This window comes from Calliopsis andreniformis, chromosome 3, assembly GCF_051401765.1.
Source record: "Calliopsis andreniformis isolate RMS-2024a chromosome 3, iyCalAndr_principal, whole genome shotgun sequence".
Lineage (NCBI taxonomy): Eukaryota > Metazoa > Arthropoda > Insecta > Hymenoptera > Andrenidae > Calliopsis > Calliopsis andreniformis.
The window spans coordinates 28,947,854-28,971,755 of NC_135064.1; the positions used below are offsets into that span (position 1 = coordinate 28,947,854).

A 23,902-nucleotide genomic window follows, 5' to 3' on the forward strand; every position below is an offset into this window, starting at 1 on the left:
AAATCAGTGATATTTTGGTGTCCGAGTTAACTCGTTTTCGATAAATTATAGTCTTAATTTTACTTAATATTGCGTAGTAGAATTGAAGACGAATCAAGATGTCGCAAATAATAATAGTGTCAATAAACGTTGAAAACTAGAAATGACGAGGCAGTTTTCTGCGACACCTTCCATCGAAATTGTTGCAGGTTTGTGTGAACGAGAGACGCATCACCTCGGAATTTCGTGAGTAAATTTTCGTCATTTAAAGCGAACGAAATGATTAGACGTCAAGATCATACTCTAGAGAAGCCATATTTAAGTCGCGTAGGTATTCTCCTCGCGCGTATGCACGAACAAAGTTTGAATAACGGTCGTTGAGGGAATGTCGCGTCGGGAGAGACTCGTGTGGGCAAAGAAAGAAGCTTTCTCGGACTAGCGACTTCTTGATAAGTACGTTCACCTTCGGTGGCCAGGTGAAGACCCAAACGCGAACGGCTCCCCGAAACACCGACAATCGGCAGAATTCTCGTTTACGAGGCGGGAAAAAGAAGACGAGAACTCTCGGGGTTCTCTTGGACGCTATCGAAAACGGGTTCGAGCTCTCGAGAAGGGAAGGTCGCGCGAGAACGAACAGCGAGAAGAAAAAAGGTCGTAACCAAAGCGGAGAACCCGTATGACGACCGCCTGTGTCGGCACGCAGATAATCCTTATAAATTCTATTCAATCCGTGGCTTTCGGTATTAAATAATCGAGCCTTGGACTGCTTCAGGGTTCCCCACACACGAACTTGTACCTCGAAAATCATTTAAACGCGACCTACCGCTAGCTTGAAGATTAAACTGTGGCTCATTGCGTGTGTTAGGCTACGTTCGCTTCCTTTGACTTATAGCACCTACTACCGCGCCGCGCCGCGCCGCGCTGCGCCGCGCTGTGTCGTGCCAGCGCACATATCGTGAAAACAACAAATTCCCGAGTCTAGACTCTAGAACCATTTATTTTCTAACACATTAACGTAATTGAACACGACAGAGAAACAAATATGTCGTATGACCTCTCACAATATTTCGTCCCTTTTGCAGCTTCAGATCTTTCGGTTATCTAATTCCGAGAATAGATTACATATTCGGTAAAATCGTAGTTAGCGAGGAGTGATCACCACCGACCAGGTAGACTAGGAAGACCTTTAAGAAGCGCGTGTACCATCTCCCCGCGACGATTGACATTTTCTAATGCTGGCAGCACTGACCGCGGTGTCGTAAGTTTCCTCATAACGCGGAGAATACGCGTTGAGCGCATTAGATGGTCGTTGTACGTTCCACTTTGTGCTGGGTTCAACAACACTAACAATCGATGAACACGTCCACACGTTGAGGATAGAACGTATTCTCCACTTTATTTTATTTATTTCGCAGTCTTATGAAGTAGCTTTCTCTCTTGAAATTTTATATCCATTATGTTAATATAAAAAGCTCTATATTCACATGTTATTAAAAAATTACGCTTAAGTGATATAAAATATCGACAAAAAATCGATTCACAGGGAGACTATATTTGTCGAAATCACGAGAGAACGAACACCTGGAATCTGACAGCATCTGACATCGTAATTGACAGCCGTGACACGGCCACGCTGAAGGATGTCCAATTGAAAGCTCGAACTCGAGAAATTCTTTTCCTATCTTTAACGTCTTCTAAGCATTGGCATTTTTTCTAGTCAGCATAGATATAATAAACCCCTAGAAACGGTTTCACGTGATCACGTACACGTAGAAACATATTGTTTGTCCGTATGTGCTTGAACGGATGATTGAATCGAAGCAGGGTTGGGGGCGACTTGGTCTGGTTATTCGAAGTGCATTACCGTCCACACAATCGTCCGGCAGCGCGGCAGCGCGGCAGCAGAGGCAGTCGTGACGTTAAACAATTGAAATATCAGGACTTTTATTCGATATGAAAGGGTGTGCGAGAACCTATTCATGGTAAACGAGACAACTACCACAAGGTGAACAAAAGAACGAACGCCGCGCCACCACTTCTGGACGCGGCGCGAGGCGGGGCGGCGCGGCGCGGCGCGACACAGCATTTTGAGCGTGTGATTGTGATTAGGTATCGAGAATTGGGCCGGTCCTTGAATCGACGACGGAGGATGGAATGGAATGAACGTGCAGATGCGGGGACCGTGTAGCGGTGTGTCCGCACACGACACGGTCCTCACTCAGTCAGCCGATGGCGCTCCGGACAGCACCACGCGTTTCTCTTTCCTTTCGCACTCTGATCTTACAACTTTTCTCCGGTTTTCTTTTCAACAAATTCACCTCGATATTTTTTAAAGATTAGTCTTATTCTTAGATTACGCCCAAGGAAAAGAAACCTTTCGAAAAGTGTATGTCGAAATTTCGATTACTTTTTTACGTCCTGTCAACTTATTATCAAGATTCGAAGATGGTTCTGACGTTAGTGGATTTAAAGTGCAAGAATTTCTCAAGTATTTTTCGAATACTTATTTCTCTGTGCAGTTGGAATAACTAAAGGTGGGAAAAATAAATCGCGTGTCTGTGAAAGTATTGTATTTTCGCAAGTACCGAAAATCTGCTGTCCAATCGAGATTAAGTTTAAACGAACTGCCTTCGAACAAGGTCGTTGAAGTTTACGAGCTCCGAACGATACACGTGACTCGAACTTTATACCGAGCGTTAAACTATCTTGATTTTTCTCTCCCAACACAGAAATCGTATTTTACATGTCGAGTCATGCCTAAAATTTCTATTTTTCTTCTTATCTATAGAAGGTCATGCGACCGTGTACGTAGAAATCGAGTTATGTGATCCTTTAATTTAGGAATCTAACTTCTATCTTCTATATAGGAAGTATTTGAGTAATAAAATGAAAGTCTATATTAAATTATATGAAATTGGAGAGAAGTGGGGAAAAATTGAAGAGGTCAGTGAACTTGATACGCATAATAGGCGACCCAAGACAGGCAAGACAGGCAAGACAGGCAAGGCATTAATCGATGCGTTAATCAAAATTTATAAATTGCTATTGGAATATGTTTCAATGCAGCGTACTCGTTTTACTCTGGTTTACTAGAATTAAAACTCAGAAGGTATGTTGTATTACGTATGTAAGCACTTAGGTATTAATACTGACCAATTTATTAAATCATGATCTAGTATCAATATTTGGACATTTACTCGGTCATAGGCTCAATCTCTACGCTCTGGTTGTTGGCACGTGTGAATATGAACACATAATATATAACGTGGTTGTTCAACAGATCGTTATTTCACTTGATCGGCTTCAAGTATTTAGGGCATGATCGTTCCCTGAATGAATCGACTTTCATGTCAAATGCCAAATGATGGAATGAAATGCAATATACAGCAGACACGGAGTTCGGAATTTGCTTAATTGTGTACGTCGGATATCAAGTAACACGAGCCGGTTAAGCTTGTTGTTTTCATGTTTTACTATTTCAAATTACTTCCTGCAATTATTCTACGTTTGCTTCTTCAGGATGCGTCAATTATTGATTTTGTTACTGACGTCCATTGTCGCTGTTGAAGTTTTATTATTGATAGATTACTCCATTCATTGACACGAGAATTACGTACTTCTTTTTAGGATTCTCTAAGTTTCTGACAAATTTCTGTAATTCAATTTATAATCAACTAAACGTGCTTTTTTCAAATTGTTCGTATAAAACTTGCAAACTATCGCAGAAAACTATCGGAAATTGTTCTTTTTCCCGTTTTCTTTTTAATCGTGCGTCTCTAGTTCAACTAGATTTGGTACATCTAAAAGTGAAAGGAGGAACCAATTGGAGAAACTAAGAAAGACAGTTTAAAAGAAAGAAGTGAAAGTTGAGAAGAAAGAAAAGTGTCGTATCGGAAAAAGTTTCGTGAAGAATTTCGTGGTTGAATTGACGGCGGATGGTGTACAACTTGCGTTTACTCTGCGACGCATAAGTATGTGCGTTTCTGTAGACGAAGAAATCGCATGACGAACTCATGACATGTGCGTGGCCACGCATTACGTATCGTTTGCTGGATTCTGTGACAACGCGAAAAAACGGAAAACTCGTTGCAAAACAGTGGCTGAGCATTGCCAGCCGAACGTGGACCAAGAGGAAAATGGGCGGGAAAGTTGGTCTGATATGCGGCAGCTGCTGGTCTGGCAAGTACAGTACGTATTATGATTTTCTTCTCTTTCTCTTGCGAACATGTGAACGCTTCATTTGAGGACAATCAGGCTACCCAGGCAATTAAGAGTGCATATTAAGGCTTCAATTTTTTCACGAAGAAATGGCTCATCGATACTGATGCTGCACAATTCTGAAATCATCAACGTTCACGCTATTTCATTCTAACATTTTTTTTCCTAACAGAAAGAAAGTACGGGACATTTTTCCAAATACAAAAGAATTCCGTGACAGAAATTACAAGTTGCTTGCGCCGCGAGGCACTGGGCTAATGAATCCGGAAAAACGGGACATATCGCGAATACCACCACTATTGCTGAACGTGAATCTTCGATTCACTGAGCTGTGAAGGGTTGTACCCGAAATTGCTTCCCCAAAGATTCTTGCTAAAATTTCAGCCCGCGGTGAGATCACCGATTTCTGACAACCTCGGTTCAGCCTTTCGGTCTAATGATTACCTGATTTATCATTTTTCGGACTGTTTTGCATAAACGAGACATCATTTCTCTCTCCGTCGCGTCATTCTGATTTGCTCTCTCTTTGTATTCCGTTATCTTAAATGCTGCACTTTCGATGAGTCAATGATCGTTAGTCTTCTAAATAACGAGCCTTTTTATACTGCATTTATCAAATTAAAAATAACTTTTTTTTTACGAGTTGCAACTTGTACATTATTGAGTTTATTATCCATTTATGCTATTGTTCACGAAAATAGCGTAGCTATCATAATCGGTTTTATTTAACTTTCATTAGGATCTGTGTTGTATCCGAAAGCTGTCATGCGTTCATACGGGTTGCTTAATTGACATTTAATGAGTCTTTTGAAATGGATTGTTAAATAATGGCTGCCTTCGCGAAGAGAATCGATTTTTCAGGGGAATAGCTGGACGATTAATCAACCTGGTCTACCTCGTGTGTTGTTACAATAATTCCATTATGAAAGCGGAATTCGTATCTAGACCGAATGATTTGTACGGTCAGTAAATTGGTAGAAAAGTTGGAAGAAAACCAGGTGACATTTGAACCAACAAGGAACTTGAATTTGGCTTATGAACCGTTAAGAAACGCGATTTTACATGCTCGCAGCTACATGATGCAGAACCATTTTGCCTGATAAGTACCGTTACTCGGCTCGCTTGTCCCTTCCTCTCGGTTCGTTACATAATTCTTACGGGTTGTAACGTCGGCTCTTGATTTTTCGACATCATACCCTGAATCCTGCAACGTAGACCGTGCTCCGGATTCCTACTCCTCTCGTAATTCTGTATCTGGATACGCTACGCTAAATACTATACAGAATTAAACGCAATGTGACCTTGATAGGAGCGATCACTTGATCGCACTATCTACCAGAACATTGTTAAGGATGAAGTTTGAAATTTTGAAAAAACGCAAGAAAGAAAAAATAGTCTTTCAATGGAAAAACTTTCGACTCCCCTGTCGAGATTGAGGCATATCCTTCGAAAAGTTGGCTCGACAGTTTGGGTCTAACGTTGAAAGTAAAACTCGACGACGATCTGCTTAAAAACTAGAATTCAACCAGAGTTTATTCCAGCTGAAAGAAAACGGGACCTAGCAGTCGAGGATCTCTCGGTATCCGGAGAAAAACGCAAATTGAAAAGAAAGCATTAAAACGGTCGAGACTGTTGTCGGATCGATGCGCGCACCTGTCGTTTGCGGAAAGACAATGACGACGTCGAAGTAAATGAGAAATCGGTGACGTGGAAAAAGGTAGAGAATCGAGTCGGGAGATCGGTGCTGTAAAAACAGGACGAACGCGCATTCTCCGTTCGAGAGCTGGAGATTTCGACTTGCTCTTCGTGGATGGAAGCGTTTTTTGTCTTCGCTAGCAACTGGACCTGTAACGGATGCTGCGGCTGCTGGAGAAATGTACCAGTTCATTCTGTCAATTCTTTGATCGCGAAATTAACACGCGAACACTTACTAGAGCGTTATTTTAGATCGATAAAACATAAAAGCGTCAAAATTGTTTCGTATTGCATGTTCTATATTCTAGACGATAGACGATTACTGTATCTAGAATAGTATATGTGGAAGAATTTGTAGCGTACGGAATAGCAGACACACTTGAGTGGTATCGATTTCGCTCGAAGAAATCGGGCATGATTCAACGGAGCCACTTACCCGGCTATGGCATCTTTTCGTCGAATCCACTTTATTTCCCATCGCAATCTGGAAGTCAGCCTCGACATCGCCGACATTTTCTCTCGAGCTATTCGCGCGATTCCTGTTCGCGATCATTCTGCCGTGATTGCAGTAGCAAACAGCGAGCGTGGCTCCTGGCAAGAGCGTCGACTCGATGCCAACTAACGGGATCTGTAGTGATCAAGTAGGTCAGACGAGTCGATACCGTCTCTTTGTCTCTTTTGCCTCTTTTGCCTCTTTTGCCTCTTTTGCCTCTTTTGCTATTAACCATTGGTACGCGTCAAGGTCTGAATCCCTTCTTGTCGTAGCACGCGTTCAAGGTAACGCGACAGCGTTATCGCGCTATAACCTCACCAACAATATTCTGTACGATTCAGAGAACTTTAGACCCAACTACCGCCACTCGATCGATGTCGACATCAAGATCGACCAGTGTTCAAAGGAAGCTTCCGAAATCGATAACCAAGGATTTCTTTTTAATAATTCAAAGAAATACATCAACCTCTAAAAACAATTCCGCTTCTCCCCTGCTCATTCTCTGAAATAGTATACCACCTACATTTTTGTTCTATCGAAAGAAAAGCAATTCTGTTGAAAGTACGAGATTTGCCATACGTGCGAAACCTTTAACGATTGCTACAATGAATTGAGTACGTACGTGACGGAGTGAGTTCCTAGGAGCCAGGAATGCCTGAATCGCGTAATTTGTCGCGGTACGGTAACGCAAGGACCCGTTGTACAATTCCAATTCGACGCTCGGCGCTCGACGCATTCCCAAATGACATCAGCGTCCCAGGCGTAGAACAATGCCAGCTTTTCATTCTTTTCTTGCGTTCTTTTTCTAGAAACCATTTTCGTCATTTTTATACCTACCTACGATAACATCAAATGTTCTCCAACGTTCGATTCTAATTATAATGATAATGTACCATGCAGAGATTTCAAAGATAGATAGGGAACTTTTTCATATTTTTCCCTACCGAACATTTATAGAATCATCAAAATATCAGGATTATAAATGAAGAGGAAGAAGTGTAAATGAATTGGTTGAAAAATTTGTTCTCGTGATTGGAAAGATGTCTCCGTGTAGAATACAAAGGATATAACTTGTGATACAGCGAGCAAGTTTGAAGGATCGTAGAGACGAATATTCTAGAAAAACGATAAAAAAGGGAGAAGGTTGACCGAGGTGGGTCGCAACGGTTCGAAGCGTAAACGCACTTCCACTCTTTCTCGACGATCATTTGTATCGTTACTGGACCTGTTGCTGTGTAACGCCTGACCAGAGTGTTGATTTTCCTTTTTCTCGAATGCTGCTCACTCGGACCATCCGCTCTCTAGCTTTTTATTATAGCGAATTGTAAAAAAGTAGGAGTTGCGGTTGCGGCCAGCCGTGATAAATATTTTACGTTCTCGAAGACTGACTCTCGGATTCACCACAATTTACTGCATCGGGATCTACCCTGAAATGTGGTAAACCAGAGATTTTAGGTAACTCTTTCCCGCTATGGAAACATAGTTTCTGGGCAGATCATTTGGAAACTCGACAGAAGATACCTATACATAGATATGGGAAAGACAAAACGTTCAAAATAACTTTTCCCCTTTGTCATGAATTTTTGAAGGAATTGATGGCCCAGAAACAGTACCTATAATATCGAAAATTCCCCAATATTCGAGAGAAAATATGCCATTGATTTCAGTCGCATCGATCGACGTAAATAATACATTTGCGTCACGCGAATTCCAGAAGAAATATACTGGAACAATCTCAGAGTCTAAATATGAAAAGACTATTTCCGTTGACTGAAGGGAATAGTAAATTATTTAATCTATTCGATTTATAAAGTTCAACGCCGACCCACTTACACGATAGATGTTTCGCGGTGAAATACCTACTGGCGCTATTTAATCCATCGGTTTATTTAAACGGCTAACATTATCCGCTATCGAGCAGTAAAAGCCGCGCACGAACGCGAGTAGGTCCGCGTTCTTATAAATATAGACGTTCCACTTGGCACTGACGCAGAAAAGATCAAGGTGTCGCAGAATGACTCCGTTATGTTGATCCATCAAATACTCCGTTTTACTTCTGTATGCCGGTCTCGCGATTATATAACTGAAAGTATTAAAAAACAAGAAATTTGTAGGTCCAATGAAACTAGATAAAACAGCTTAATACGATATACATACTTTTTTTTCTAAAGACTCTCGATCTTTAGGAAGTCAGAAAATATTTGTCAATCATCGAATCGCATTTGCAATGCGATACAAAAAATACTGCTTAGAAAATAAATGGCTAAAGGTCTAGGTATTTTCATGTTGACAGGAAAAAATATAACTATTTTGCCGAAAGATAAATCTGTGCAAATGACAGAAATTTGCAACGCAACGACACGCATTCCAACAATTGAACTCAATTTTACGGGACATAGTTGCGTTTGGCGTAAGTCCTCGAGGCTATTTCGTGCAATATAACTCACGTGAAACCGTAACTTCTGAAGCATCAAAAACCTTTTATCATGCTCGTACTACTACTTCGCAAAGACTGTATGTAATTTTTTGTTTAAAAAATGGAGTATCGATAAAAGTTTTGGTGATATTGCCTAGGTAGACCGATGGGAAAAATAAGTTGTATTAATGAAACACCAAGTAGTTTGCAGAATTGAAAGCAAACCAATCTCAGACTTGGACAGAGGTGCGAGGTATATCTACGCGAATCAAAAAACATTCTGCTGCATGAATGTGGAACTAGCGGGAAAAGTAAGCCTGATGGAAATTGCATGTTATCCTATGATATTTCATCTTTGTACCGTTTAAGGATTTATAGATTGATATTGAGCTTCTTCCGTCTGTCAGTATTTCTTTGTATCCGGATTAGATTCTTTCTTGATTAAACAAATTTCAAAAGTATTTCTCGAAATACCTCTCCACTCATGACTACCCAAATATCGTGAAACTTCTCCGTTTCACTGGTTTACTCTGAAAAGGGAAGAAAGGAAGGAAGGAAGTTGATTTGTAGGAATGAAACGACAAATAAATCAACTATTCGATTACGGATCGAACCGTGGTTCGCAACGGGTTCGTGCCACGCATTTCTTTTGGGTTTAATTCAAGCACACTTTCGTGTCGATGCATCTGCTCCCGTCGAGCAAACAATTTTCCTTTAATGGTGTTTACGGGAGACACAAATCCCCCTATTACTTTGAGCTAAACGATATTCGCATAGAAAGAAGAAAGGCACTGTTCTAATATTTTTTCTTTAAAAAAGCGGAAAATAACTTTTCTGGCCACGCATGCCGTCTAATGCGAGAACCGGCGCGGCGCGGCGCGGCGCGGCAGAGCAAACTCGAGCTTTAATACAATTTTCTGCAACAGCAAAGGAAATTGAGTTTTTTAAGTGCATCTTCCTCGCGACCAAAGAATAGAAGTTTCTGATTTACCCGCACCTCGTCTCCCTTTTGTCCAGTCGACGTTCTTTCTGCTTTTTTCCTAACAAGCTTCTACGAGATACAATAGAATTTGCCCCTTCGACGGAAGAATATTCGTCTGCCGCGATGGTGATTTCAAGGAAGAGGGATTCGTTTATCCTTTGAGTATATTTCCGATATCTATCTACGAGAACAGATGAATGGACCGTTCCTTTGGTACAAAATGAGACACTCAGGGGCATATCCTTTCTTTACCTAATACAGGCTTTTCTTCCAACTTCTCGATTACTTTCATTGCAATTATCGTCGCACTCAGCTGTGTAGATAATTGCAGATACAGCCTTTCACTTACTGAAACGAGCCAATACTGCTACCGCTGTTAAAGCAAAGAATTCAGGGGCTGTAAATGAATGATTGTCTAATTGGTTTTGACTATCGTGAAAGAAGGGAATGGTATGGGAATAAAAAGAGTATAAACTGCGTAACGATGCAATGACATTCGTCGTCAGAAGTGCACGATTGAAGAGCAAACCATTAAAGATCCTTGATTAGGTCAGTGAAATGAGTGATCTTGATACGACAAGACATTGAAGCGAAGCTGTCTTAGTTGACAGGTTCATGAATGTTAGCATTCCTTATGTAACAGCGCGCGCGGACGGCCTGGTTTCGGAGGCTGGGTTAATTGCACGCGATAAATTGTCCCTTCCCGTGTCCCCGGTTCATTCTGTTTTCAAACGAGGCGGTTCCTGCGGCAATTCCCCTTCTCGGACTTCGCTCGACAGTTCCGTTCCATTTGCTCTCGCGGCGTTCCCATGTCCGCGAAACATCCGGTTGCTCATTATCGCCGCCACTTCTGCGAAATTCAATTACGTCCTCTTGACGTTAAATCCTCTTTGCCCGCACCTCGCATACCTCGACACGCGTTCCCCTCCACCTCCATCTTCTGGAATTTTGGCCCGCGCTTTCCCAATTCCCTCACAACCAACAACATTTTCTCGTCGAACCTGGCAAATTCTCTAGTGTCGCGCAACTAATTCAAACTTTTGCGACCATTCGAGATCACCGTTGAAACGTTCTCAAACAAATTTCAAAATGAGTTAACGGATTTAGAATGAAATTTCTAGCATATTAGTTCGAAGAGACGATCAGATTTTGATTCTGATCTATTCTTTCCTCATCGACCGATCATTTTAGAAAATGTCAAACTTGGTTTAAGCCCGTCATCAATCTAATCTTTAACATTCTAGTTGGTAATATACCTAATGTGCGTTTCAGAATAATTTCCAAGTCCTTTCTTGAACATTTGATCCCTTATTTACTTGTATATTAATCTCTATGTTCAATAACTTGTACAAGGACGTACATATAATTTTGCATTGAAGTAAACAGATATTCTAATGTAACTTGAAGCTCATGTAATAGTCAGGGTCATGATCGTGTCGCATGAAGGTTATTTTTAATTCATTTAATATTCAAGCATTAGGTATTGCGTATACATATGCATAGAAATGTATGTGATGTAGGTGTAAATATATTACCTACATCTCTAGCGCATTTACTTAAAAATGTAAAAGTACTTAAGAATAGTGTATAAGGTCTCTTTTTTATTCGAATGCCATCCTATTTTCACGGAGAATTCCATGTGTTCTCTGTGGTAACAGACATCCGTTATTCGTAAAAATAGCGAGCCGAATTCAATTACCTAGACAGTTGTCGCGTTCTCCACGGTGCGTCGTTTCGGAATTTCAATGACAACCGGCATGGAAGTGAATTTTGCCGGTAGTAAAAACCGCGAACACAGCTCTCTCTGCTATTTCGAAATCATGCTGTTTGTCTGCAACTCGTCTGTAGGGCGAAATTTATCGTTCGAATAGCCACACAATACAGTAACAACCTACATGTCACAGTACGCGAAAATTATCTCGATAAAGTGATACTCTACAAGAGACTAAGATTGTACTAAGATTGCCTCTTACTGACCAACTTGTTATCTAACTATTTATAGATCTGCAATGTAATATGTAATTGATTATACCTGGACGTTAAAAAGATAAATGCACAGATAAGGTATGGCTATGACCGAAAAACGCGTTGCGTACCGCTTTGTAATACGTTTTGTCGATGGTAAACCAAGATTGGCTAAAATAGAGGTCGGTGATCGAACTTCTCCAATTATTGGAATTATGGTAATTGAAGCCGCAGAATTCATGAGGTTTGGAGCTGTTGCAAGCGAGTCTTGCGAATACCTTCTATTTTGCCCTCTTGACCGATACTCTCCCTACCGTTAATTACTCGCTATTGTTTCACCTATTGTTAATTATGCGATATTGTTTCGAAGTTCGGATTATGAGAGCCAGCATCAGCTCGTGATTGTTTCCAAATTTATTCTATTCTACTTAGTAACAGTATTCATTCAATAAAATGTAATAATAAATGAAATGATTTTCCATACTTTTCCTACAATTATTTCTTAATGATTCTTCAAAATCGAAGACTAAACCAGTGTACTTACCTTTGCAAAATTGTAATTGTTATACACAAAACGCATCGAATACTTATCCCACGTTTGCGTGGTTGAATCGCCTCGCAGCATAATACGAAGACTCGATCAACGTCTATGAAGTGCGAAGAAGAAATTGTTGCGGTGAAAGTCTCGCGATTTCAAAGAAATAAGGATTACGAATGCGATTTGTCATTCGACAACGGATGTAATGGAAGAAAATTTCACACAACATGACTTCTCCCTTCTAAGTGCTTCATCGAAGAGGGGAAAGTTTGATCGCAAATAATATTTTGTTGTCAGCTTCTGGGTCTGGGTCGGTGATTGGAAGGGATCCGCTTCCGCCGAGGGCTGTCAGCACATCGCAATTGGCGCAAAGAACCCAAACCCAACCACCACCGACAGGGGTGTCCACCCTTCCATTGCCGAGGGCAAATGCCGCGCATCGACAGCCTCTTCCGCTTCATCAGTCCACCCCTCAATCGGTCAGACAGTCGGACAACGACATCACCGTCAATTCGCAAATTTTACGAGCTGCCAGCAGCGGTGACATTGGAACAGGTTCTTCCATGTAAGTATCAACTTCAGTTCGTATCAATTTTAGTACACAATTCTCAATTTTCGAATAACTTTTTATTTTGTATAAATTATTTTCTATTGTAGGCTCAATAACAACGAAGGAAAGAATCTGAGGCTAACTTCTCCAAGTGGACACTCTTCTCAACGAATGATTAGTCCAGCTGGAGCTTTAAGGGTTGTTACTTTGAACGATCATCGAGTTTCCAGTCCCAGCGATAGCGACATACGTGTTCATAGTCCAAGTGAGTACAGTAAAGTGGACGAGATCGATAAGATAATCGTGAGAGAGATCGAAGCACTAAATTAAAGTATTAATATTAAAGATACAGTAGGATGTTTGCAAATGAAATCTACTTTTGAGAGAATTCTTGAAAAAGGATCTGCCGCATATAGAATATTCACTTCATGGTATAGAAGTTCGCTGTACCGCTTTCGATTAATTATTCAAATATGAAAAGGGAGTATAAAGTGGCTCGAGGAATAGGTAAAAATCCCGCGTGTATTCAACTCGTTGCGTCGTGCCGTTGAAACGAACTTCGTTTGAAAACGTCTCGCGATCGTTGAAAACCATTTACCAAGAAAATTCGAGAGTCTATGGAAAATAGAGGAGGAGCTTGTCATTTTACGCTTCCACTTGGAAATGAGCGATGAGCTTTCTACTGCTGCTTGTATCGAAAAAAGAGAAACTCAAGAAAATAAGTATGATATACTAGGTTAAAGTGTCCTAAACTCTTAAATCTGTTGGTATAAATTGAGAAAAGTTTGTCATCGTGTCTGTGTGTCGCAGTTGAGAGGAAAATGGTGAGCCCAATCGGCAGAGAAGTGGATCGTGGTGGAGGCACGGCAGCGAGACAAAACCAACGTGCATGGGAGTGCAACGAGCTGGTGCATAAAAGGGTGAGTGAAAGACACGTTGACGCAACGGAAACCTTCGAGTTGATTGGCATGGCGAAGCATGGAAAGAGAAAGGAATCTAACGTAACAACCCGGCTTTTGCTGATTAGCCGCTTTTTTCTTACACTCTTCTACTCCTCCCACCTACCCCCACCTACCCCCACCTACCCCCACCTACCCCCCACCTACCCCCCACTTACCCCACACTTCCCTCCTCCTGTTTATTTTTCACGCAGCCAAGTACGTACACACACCATTAGTATCACGCGACAAGCAAACGAGCACGTTCACGCGCGAACACAGTCGTTTCCTAGTTTCTGTTCAGTGAGTGTGCAGTAGTCCGCATTATCGTCCTAGCATGTAAATTCCATTAGTCCAATTAATTAAAACGCTGCCCCGGGCTAGCCTAGCTAGCTGTTTCGCACCTGCGAATCGCGTGACCCCGAACGAATGAAGTTAATTGCATTTGTGCGGTCTAAGAGCGAAATTACCACCCGTTGGATACACGTTGCACCTCAAGACGCTCGAAATTGAACGCGGTTCACTCGTTAGCGTGTCCGATTTCGGATAGTTGCCCGTTTTCTCGATTAAATGCTCTTTTAGATTCTAGTTTAACGCATTTCCCAATACAAATTCCTAGATCAAATTAATGAGAAACTTTCCGAAAGTTTTCAAGACGATACATATAGGTAAACGAAGGTATTACGTTAAGAAACTAACGATGCTGCAAATAAAGTAGATTTTCGAATAATGCATTTGTCGCTGGAAATATTGGTCGGTAAATGGAAGGAAACTCTGCGTTTATTTCATGATTCGAATGAAATTTGAATCGACAAGAATGCTCTCTTCGCTGAAAAGAGGTGTGAACGAGCAGACCTAGATCTGTAGTCGCACTGTGTAGTCGTGATAGCGCGAGTGACGGTATCCATTACAGAAGGTGACAACCAACACGGCCAAACGGATCTCTGAAAGCCTTTCATGATCACGAACACGCGCATCCGTTTACGCAAAGAGACTGAGTGTTGACTGAATGTTCTTCAGTTGGTATCGCGACCGCGAGAAGCAAACAGCCGATTCAGTGGCGGTCTTCATTTAATGCTTAGTTCCCAGACATTTTCATTACCCACGATTCTCTGAACAGTCATAGAGATCCATTAATGTAAGCGGCAGGAGCTGAAAGAGATAGAAGACGTAAAACACGTAAGAGGATAGAATCTATGCACGTGCGTTTTCTCTCCAAGTAAAGAACACGACAAGGAACTGATAATGAATACCGAATTAGGTATTACGTTTTACAGGAGATGTTTTGTTCCATTAAGGGCAACATTTTTAGAGATTTATGTTCTATAAACTATTGAAAAGTCATTGAAATAATTAATACCGATTGGGTCGAAGCAAGGCTCCCATAGAAAGCTTGCTATTCTAAAATTTCGTCTTTTCAAATCCTATACCGATTCTAATTCTACGCAGCAGAAGTGTAGATCTCGTTGACGAAGCAATGGGAATGCTCCGTTTCGCTCTCGAGTTTGACGTTACATGCTCGTAAAACGTCGTGCCATTTGCAGAAGGTGAATCTTCGGGATGCATTCCCATTTGTCGAGACGGTAAAATATTTTGTACAACTAACGGAAAGAGACGTAGACGCCCATTCTACCGGAAACTTCGTGCTTTACAATTCTACAAAAGTTTTACTCAGCGTTTACGTAGGTAACCCCCTGTCGTTTCAACGCTGTCCTATTATCCGAGTTTCCTTCTTGCTCGTGTCTTTGGAATTTCGCACGAACGATGCCTGTCCTCCGACAAAACGAGAAAAAGTTCATTCCGCGACGAACGGTTCTAGGTTAATAAATGATCTATATTCGATCAAAAGAGTGTTGTATCGTGGAGAAATCATAAGGATGCCTGCGATACCCTTCTTCTCTCAAGTAAAATACGTGAATATTGATTAATTTATGAAAATATTGACTACTCGTTTTGGGACAGTTTATTTTCCTTGAAACTTTGGAACCTCAACTTAGAAAGCCGTATAATTGAAGCAAGGAATTCCACGATAGCCTTTCGCGTCGAACAGGACGGGGAACCGAGAGAGCCCTCTCGAGTCGTCTCTTTATCTGAAGACTGCAGGACACTATTCGGCGAGAAAGTAACGATGCAAGTGGCCTCCTGCTGCCGTTACCTACAACGTGTGCGAAGAATGCTTCAAAAGGAGGATCATGAGACAGAGGTAGAGAGAAAGGGAGAAAGGGAGAAAGGGATAAACGGATAAAGGGATAAAGGGAGAAAGGGAGAAAGAAGAGGAGCAGAGACAAGGAGCGGCTGCCGAGAAAGTTCGAGAAGGAAAGAAGATTAAGAAAACCGAGGGGCCAGGGTCGATCCTGCATACGGTCAGCAATGGTCAGCAAGGGCACGGTGCCAGGGAACTGCAGACATACTTTAAGCTTCTTTCACAGTGGATCCTGCTTTGAAAAGTATATTGGAACAAGAGGTACATTCTCTTTACCAAGTATACACTCTGGAATATTTCGGCTCTTTTTATTTCGTACAGAACTTTTCGAGGCAGATTTTAAACTGTTTGATCTATCAGAGGTCCACAGTTTTCCAGAACCTATTACTAGAATGATTTAAAAAGGTATTCACAATCCTTTGGAAAGAATATCTTTTTTAGGAGTAAACATTTTTCATGTTCATGATTTGAGTGCATGGAAAGAAAGTTTTCGAGTTCCTTGGTATGAACTAAGACAGTTTGGAAAGCAGTAAGAACTAATAATTGATATAAAAGGAGAAATAAATAGGAGACATCTGCGAATGATTTAGTAAGAGTTATAAAAGCATTTCTCATTAATTAACGAAGATGTTTCGAAGGAAACGCTGAAGAAGATCGTGGAGAAAGCGTCTAGGACCTTCATTGGAATTGGATTCCAGTTACAAAGGCTGCTTTAACCAAAGAACATAGGCCGGTGTGGTCGAGGCGAAGCCAGCCAGATCTCAGGCAAAACATACAAAACGATCGGTCGACAAGCCGAGCAAGGAACCACGGTGCATGCCGGGTACTGTAGGAGTCAGTGAACAGGCGAACTGAACAGGCGAACTGATCAGGCCGGGCATCACGCCAGTCTTCTAAAGTCTTCCTTCCACCTTTGCGACGTTTAGTACTCTCCATTGTGCTCGGCTCGCAGTTCGGGTACGTGCGTCAATATGAGACATTTTTGTCTCCACTCTCCTTCCTGCGGTTGACGATCTTCGGAACACTCAACTGATCCACGTTAATGGAAATTGCGGCAAAGACAGCTCGAAACAGGTACGAGGATCACTAGCAGGACCACTCGACTTGGCCTTCTTCGAAACTACTATTTATTGTTTGCGATGCAGTAGTGTGCATGATGAATAAATGAGCTTTATAGGTAACGATCGAGGGAACTAAAACAGGGTTCAGAACAAATTAGGGCAGCTCTTTATAAGCCTGTGATATTCTGCGAGAAAAAGAATACTGATAGATTTATTGTGACGTAATTCATCGTTATATCATGAATACGACATTTAGTGGTTGAAGACCGATCTGAAGGTAAAAAGTATAAAAACATTCAGCTTTCGTTTCGTATCAATATTGTGTATAGAGCTCTTAATATTCGTGTAGCGAATTTATACCTACAACTCTTAGGTTTCACCTTTAAAAGATAGTTTCGTATGCATTCATAGAAAGTAAGTAGCGTTGTTTTAAATCTATTCGCATACCCAAATACATAAACATGCGTGGAAAACCTCGTCTCGTCGAAGCTTAGATCTGGATTTCGTTCGAATAATATTCCCACAGCATTTATTTTAATTACCGAGTAATATTTATACAGTATTCACTCATTCATACTGAATTTTCTTTATCACTACTATTACGTATTCTTCTCTTTTTATCTCCTCCATGCCAGTCAAATTTGAATCCCATGCACCGACGTAAGCGTTCATTTGACACGATTAATATGGTGAAATAATTCGGTGTTAAAATTCATATAGAAAATCATTACACGGAACATAATACATTTCACTATTTTATTCAAGCATTTTTATACGAGTCTATGTTTTACACATTCATTATTTTTCTGACAGAATCAACAATAAAATATAGATTTCGTGTAAGTAATTAGCAAAGAAAATTCCTGTTAACGCGTTTTTGTGTGCAGAAAGAAAGGTCGGTAAAATGGTTGTACCTATCGACACGTAGCCTTTCCTTTAGTCTAATCATTCCGTGAGAAAAGCTGCCTCGAAAAGCCCGAAGAAGGAACAAAGCGTCGTCGTAAGATTTACACCGAATTGTTCGCCAACGAATGCTCCTCTGGATCGCGTGGGTTCGAGCGGCTGATCGATACGCTAACGAAAGATTGCATGCCTCGACAGAGCAACATCGTCAGCGGTTGCAAGCTGCTGCAACCAGGTACCCACGGACTGGTACGCGTGTCCGCTGGAGAACTCCTCGGTAGGACCCACGAAGAACTGGTACTCCTGCTAATCCAGTTGCGCCGACAAAATGCCACCATCTACAAAGCGATGGAAACCTGTCACATGGAGATCGAGGCACAGGTCCGAAGATTATTTTCACAATGAACCTCTTCGGATTAAAACGCGTCTTGGAGGACACTGGACGCTGGACGCTGGACTCCTCCTTTTCCTTCTCTCGATCGCATTTACAATTTTGCTATTTCAACTCCATTTCGATTCATTACTTATTTGAGAGACGGTGAACGTAGAATTGCAATTTTACGCTTTCTGCCCTTCGAACGTAATGGACCGAGCAGCTAACAATTCATATCACCTTTAATTGGTTCATAGACGCAAAAACTATTGGTAATGTTGGTTTCGATCACTTAGAAATCTGAGAAAGTATAGATCGCATTATTATATTATTCGACGCATCGGGTAAAAAGCGTTACTTTTAGAATTACCTGACAGTTTCTTTTATAACAGGTATATGAAGATTCTTCAATCAACTTTAAGAAATTTACAAAGTCAGATATTGCAAAGATATTTAGAACTATAGATTTGTTCAACCTAGTTTACTAGAAAAGCGGTTTTCAGATTTTTCATTGGAGAGAATCGGTCCGAAGGACACGTTCCGAGTGAATATCATTCAAATATTAACTTTCCTTCAGAAAAGACTTCTAAAGCCTCTTTGTTTTCACGTCTGGATTCCAAACTTTTAGTTTTTAGAGTGAATTTAACATCGAATAATCAATGTCTCAAGACACGTTTCAGTTCAGCCAACGAAGTTTTATCGATTTTCTTGACGATTTACCAGCGAATTTCCACGTCCATTGAGTACATGTGCTTGTGTTTGCTTAATCCATAGAATGATTGCAGTGGTAGAGTTAGATCGACGTCTAAATTTGTTTTACTTGTGAAATACAGAATTGGAAGTAGACATTGACGAGGTAGTAGGAAAATAAACCGACTAAGACTAGAGTTTTTCAGAGAGAATAGAAAATTGAAGTAAGTAAAATACTTAACGTGTAAGGAAAGAAATTGTCGATCGACAAATATAGCATAGGTAGCTTTAATAGAAGTGCCGTCTCTTGTAGAATTACCCTATGTGGTTACTGAGCCTGTATTCAATGTTGCAAAAGACGTTAATGGAGTTAGATCGCACTTTTCACAGGCTGCAAGCACGCACGCACCTCGGTCAAACGTTCTCAGTGCATTGCGTTTAAAATGTCGTTTTTTATGACACACAGGCTAGATTAGCAGAATTGGATACTCCGCGACGATTGGAGAATTTTCAGAAACTGGAGGAACTGAAGAAGCACCTAATGGATCTTGAAAAACAGGTAAATTTGCTTTCTTTACGGTCTTACTATCCTTTATGGCTAGATGAAAGCAGAGGCGAATCTCCCCATTTATCATAATTCGCAAAAAGGCTGTTTCGTTAATAGTTGCTTGGCGATATCCCTTTTCCCTAGTCTAAGAATTTCCAATCTTCAACACCGAAATTCCTCTGCTCTCTCGGCGCTTACTTTTCGAGGATTCAATTATTTCGTCGAACTTCCCATTCAAGGGTATTTCTCCTCTCTGAAAAGCGTAGCTCGATTAATTAGAAAACTTTCTGAAGAAGTAAGCCGGTCGTTAGCGATTGAAAGAGTTTCGTCCACTTGTTCGAAGCACGAGAAGAGCAAACCGTTGGTGAATCTCGTGGACAACATGGTGAAGCTGGGCTCCTTATACAATCGTAATGCTGCCAATGGGACCAACGGTACCTCGGATTCGCGACACGAGCTGATGCACGATAACTTGAGGGATCACCGGCTCGAATTCAACCAAAAGGTGCAGGAACAACGTCTATTGGCCGAGGAACGACGAGATTGGGACCGTTTGAGTCCAGATCACGGCCAGTTGCAGGTACCCAATTTCAATTATTTCAAATCAATGTTTTACGTATATAACCGAACACAACCGATAATAGATACAGTTAAGTAGTTATTTAAATTTCGTCAAAGTTTCCAGATAAAGAGTTTAGTACGAAACGTACGCAAGACTAACCGAAAGAATATAATAAAATAGATATTGCGTAGATTCTATTCACGTTTGACCTGGCAAACAAGAGAGTTTTTATGACCAGGACATTTCGAGCTGTAGTTGTCCATAAAAAGAATTGACGAGAACACGGAACTGACATTGCTCGTATCGTGCTTGTTCATATGCTAGACCATCTCACGATACTTAAGTAGATGTTATAAATTTTGCAAAGGAGGCCCTTTACTCGATGAGGCGTCTATTTAGTGTCAAGCTCCTGCAACTTATCGACATTGTTTCCGCTCATGACAAACTTGAGACAGAAACATCGAAAGAACATGTTCGTCCTCGTGAACTAGCGGTAACGATAGAAAAGAAACGGTTCGTCTAAAGAAATGTGGAGAGCAAACGATGTTTCGATAGAAACAGAGTATGTACATCGTTCAAAATATACAAGGAATTATATTCCTTTTATGTATCCCCGTTGCATAATAAATAGTTACTTTCTGCCGGGTCGCGTGTTTTATTCGGATCATATTGCGAGAAAACGTTGCTGTAAATACAAATTACACGGTAGGGGATCCCATAACCGTGTATAATAATACTATGTCGAAATTAAGGAGAAAAAGAAGTTGGTAATGCGACGTCGTGTCAGCAATGAAAGAACGTAGAAAATTATGCGGGCGAACTTGTCATCGAAAACAGTTCAATCTTTTGTGCGATAAGCAATGCGCACAGTATAAATAGCGTGCCATGGAATATACATACGGCACGAAATCAGTCGAAGACTGTGACGTAGGTGATGAAATATTATATTGAAAAGCCAACAGCACAGTATGCGAGCACAGATTTTTAGAAGATGTTTATGACACCGACTCCGGCTGAAACGTGATCCTCTGGGTTGGACTGACAAGGATAGACAGTAACTCAAGGTTGAATCTTCGTGTTTGCTTTTCTGTGTCGTAGGCCAAGGTGCAGCAGCTGTACAAGTTGGATCGACTGCTACAAGAGGAATCCGGAACGTTACATAGTCTTCAGCAAGACAAGGTAAGTACGACTGTTGAAAAAAGGTTCGATTGATTTCTGCCATACTAGTATCTATAATAATCTATTAATCTATAATAATTATGTAACCAATATAGGATTTAGTGTGTTGAACGAACGTTTCCTGTTGATTAAAATGATTGATTTTCGAACAGGAAATTTTGGAAAAAGCACTAGGAGGTTTGCGGCACAGATTACAAGGCAGCAGAAGCAACCTAGCGGAAGCTGAAAAATGCAGGAAGCAGCAGCTTATGCTTGAGAGAGAATTGAGCAGAGTGAGGGTGTTACTCGCACACAACTCTAAGGTAAGATATCCGAGATGTCTCTGAGAGCTGTTAACGTATATTTCTTACTTATGATTGGCCAACAAAAAGCTGTTTCAAATGAATGGGAATTGATTGAGTAGAAATAGTTTACTCGTTAATCGATTCCATATGAACTCTCATTTGAGAGTGTTGTTTTCTTTGAGAAATTAAAATTTCTCATTTAGCGAAGACAGGGTCGATTGATCGAGATCTCTCAACGAGTAGAGTAACGCTTATAGACACTTGCAACATCATTCGTCTTTAAAAAAAAAAAAACAGATTTTCTTGCACGAATGATTAAATTAGAAATTCATTGTTTCCAGGTAAAACCGGTATTCTTCCAGGTAAATGAATTCAATCACAGAAGTAGAGTTTCCTTTTCGTTAATGATTCTGTTCGCATTTTGATCGTGAACGTGTTAGACTTTCAATCGATTATACAGAGTCATAAACGGTCCTCCCCTGCTTTTGGTTTGCAGAAACTGGAGGAGACGGTTGCAGAAAATGCCAGATTGGAGCAAGATCTAGTGGTATTGAGACAGAAACTCCAAGCATCGAGAAGATATGCTGGGAATATAACTAGAGATACCTCGGCTACAACAGGTCCCCTCGAAGCGGAGTTAAGAAGAGTACAACAACTAGTTGGCGATCTTCAGAGACAACGAAAAGAATTGAGCATTCAAGTTCGACAATTGACGGAAAAGTCACACAGCTTGGTACAACAGATTCGACCACAACCTTCTTCTGGTGAGTCAGTCTCCAGGGGAGAACTCTTATTTATTTATTTGTTAACGACACTGTTAACGAGACATCCTTACAGCTCCTCAAGTACATCAACCTAAAAAGCGAACACAGAATTCTTGGTTAGAGACCGATTTAGACTCTGGAATAACTTTGGACCATGGTCTAGACTCACCTTCGAGTCCTGCTTTATCTTCGTCACCCTATAGTAAACAAAACGGTATTCCTTATCCACACTTTGGATCACCGACGCTGCTCAAGGATCCGTCGCCTACGAATCGTCAACAGAATCAACCATCATACCCACAATCGCTACAAAATCCTATTTCATCGTTATCCCCTCAACTGCGGGAACAAATTCAACAGCATCAATTAAAGCAACAACTACTGAAGGATCAAATGCAAGGAAAGGGAAGCCTGATCCAAATGAACGTGGCACCATTATACATTAATACGGATCACAGGGTTCAAGGTAAGTCAAAGAACACGAAAGAAATATCGACGTTTGTGGGATATACTGAACTTCTTATTAAATGTCTTCGATTAATTATACTAGATAACAATAAGCACGATGAACCCTTGACGAATGGCACACCGATTGCTGCACCAGAATATATTCCACCGCCTCCACCTCCACCATTGAATGAAGAAATATCGTTGAACGATAATTATAAACAGAACGAAGACAATAAGTTTGCTGGTAAGCGTAAAAACACAGTGAAGTGCATTCGCTAAATAGGTATTAGGGCGGCACTTGTCAATAATTCATAACAATACTCTATTAATTGGTTGAAAAGTTTTCTATTCACGTTCGAATCGGTACTTTGAAGGTTTAATGCACAACCGTGAGAAACAAGAGATTAAGACCGTGCGAATCGTGAAACGAGAATCGGAAAGACGGCAACGAGATCGGGGCGATAGAACCGGGAACATTGGAATTCCATTAACGAACGGGCTTCAAGCGCCTGGGGGCGCGAAGAGACTAAGCGATGACGACTTAGGAGGTTCTCAAAAGTTTGAGGTAAGACTTCAGAGTTCTCTATGGTACAGTTATCCTACGATTTACGTACCTATATCAACTGATTTCTTTTTTTCCTCTATTGTTCTTTCACTTGGAATGAATTTATTTTTAGAAGGCTCAATTAGGAAGAGTAGTAGAAGAGTCACCAATGATTCACGCTCAAAGCACAGTGCAGCTAACAGATTTGGATGACGTTCAATTCCAAAGAAGTATGTCTTTGCCGAGAGGTTTCGGTGGACAACGACAACAGCAGCAACCGGAGATTCATCCAAGTCCAGTGGTACCTCCTCCTAGAAGCGACAGCATGCACGCTCTAAGAACTATGCTTGCGCGACGAAATAAAGTGAGGGTAAGTGAACGTGCTGCTTGCAATTTGATAGTATGTTCGAAAAGAAAATGTCTCAGCATCACAGTAACAAATTCTAATTCGATATATTTTTCTTTTTCCTATTTTTCTTGTTTTTAATAACCATTTTGTCGCAATTATTTATTTATTCCACTACCTCATTCGGTCACCTTATGTTACTTTGTTTGACGATGAACGCAG

At 40.9% G+C, this 23,902-nt stretch overlaps 1 protein-coding gene and 1 long non-coding RNA gene across 2 annotated transcripts in view; both read left to right on the top strand.

The window, feature by feature from the left end:
* Positions 1-23,902, top strand: part of LOC143177465 (uncharacterized) — a 44,273-nt gene that overhangs the window by 17,724 nt on the left and 2,647 nt on the right. The window contains exons 9-21 of the mRNA XM_076375375.1: positions 12,584-12,851; positions 12,944-13,101; positions 13,647-13,756; positions 18,140-18,322; positions 19,471-19,563; positions 19,895-20,131; positions 21,212-21,292; positions 21,445-21,594; positions 22,073-22,340; positions 22,414-22,806; positions 22,891-23,034; positions 23,165-23,355; positions 23,468-23,704. Of these exons, the coding sequence (XP_076231490.1) occupies positions 12,584-12,851; positions 12,944-13,101; positions 13,647-13,756; positions 18,140-18,322; positions 19,471-19,563; positions 19,895-20,131; positions 21,212-21,292; positions 21,445-21,594; positions 22,073-22,340; positions 22,414-22,806; positions 22,891-23,034; positions 23,165-23,355; positions 23,468-23,704 (2,513 nt within the window). The remainder of the gene's footprint in view (positions 1-12,583; positions 12,852-12,943; positions 13,102-13,646; positions 13,757-18,139; positions 18,323-19,470; positions 19,564-19,894; positions 20,132-21,211; positions 21,293-21,444; positions 21,595-22,072; positions 22,341-22,413; positions 22,807-22,890; positions 23,035-23,164; positions 23,356-23,467; positions 23,705-23,902) is intronic.
* On the top strand, positions 15,817-16,855 carry LOC143177474 (uncharacterized). The gene is made up of 2 exons (XR_013001575.1): positions 15,817-16,238; positions 16,605-16,855. It is a non-coding gene; the product is annotated as an uncharacterized LOC143177474 (long non-coding RNA).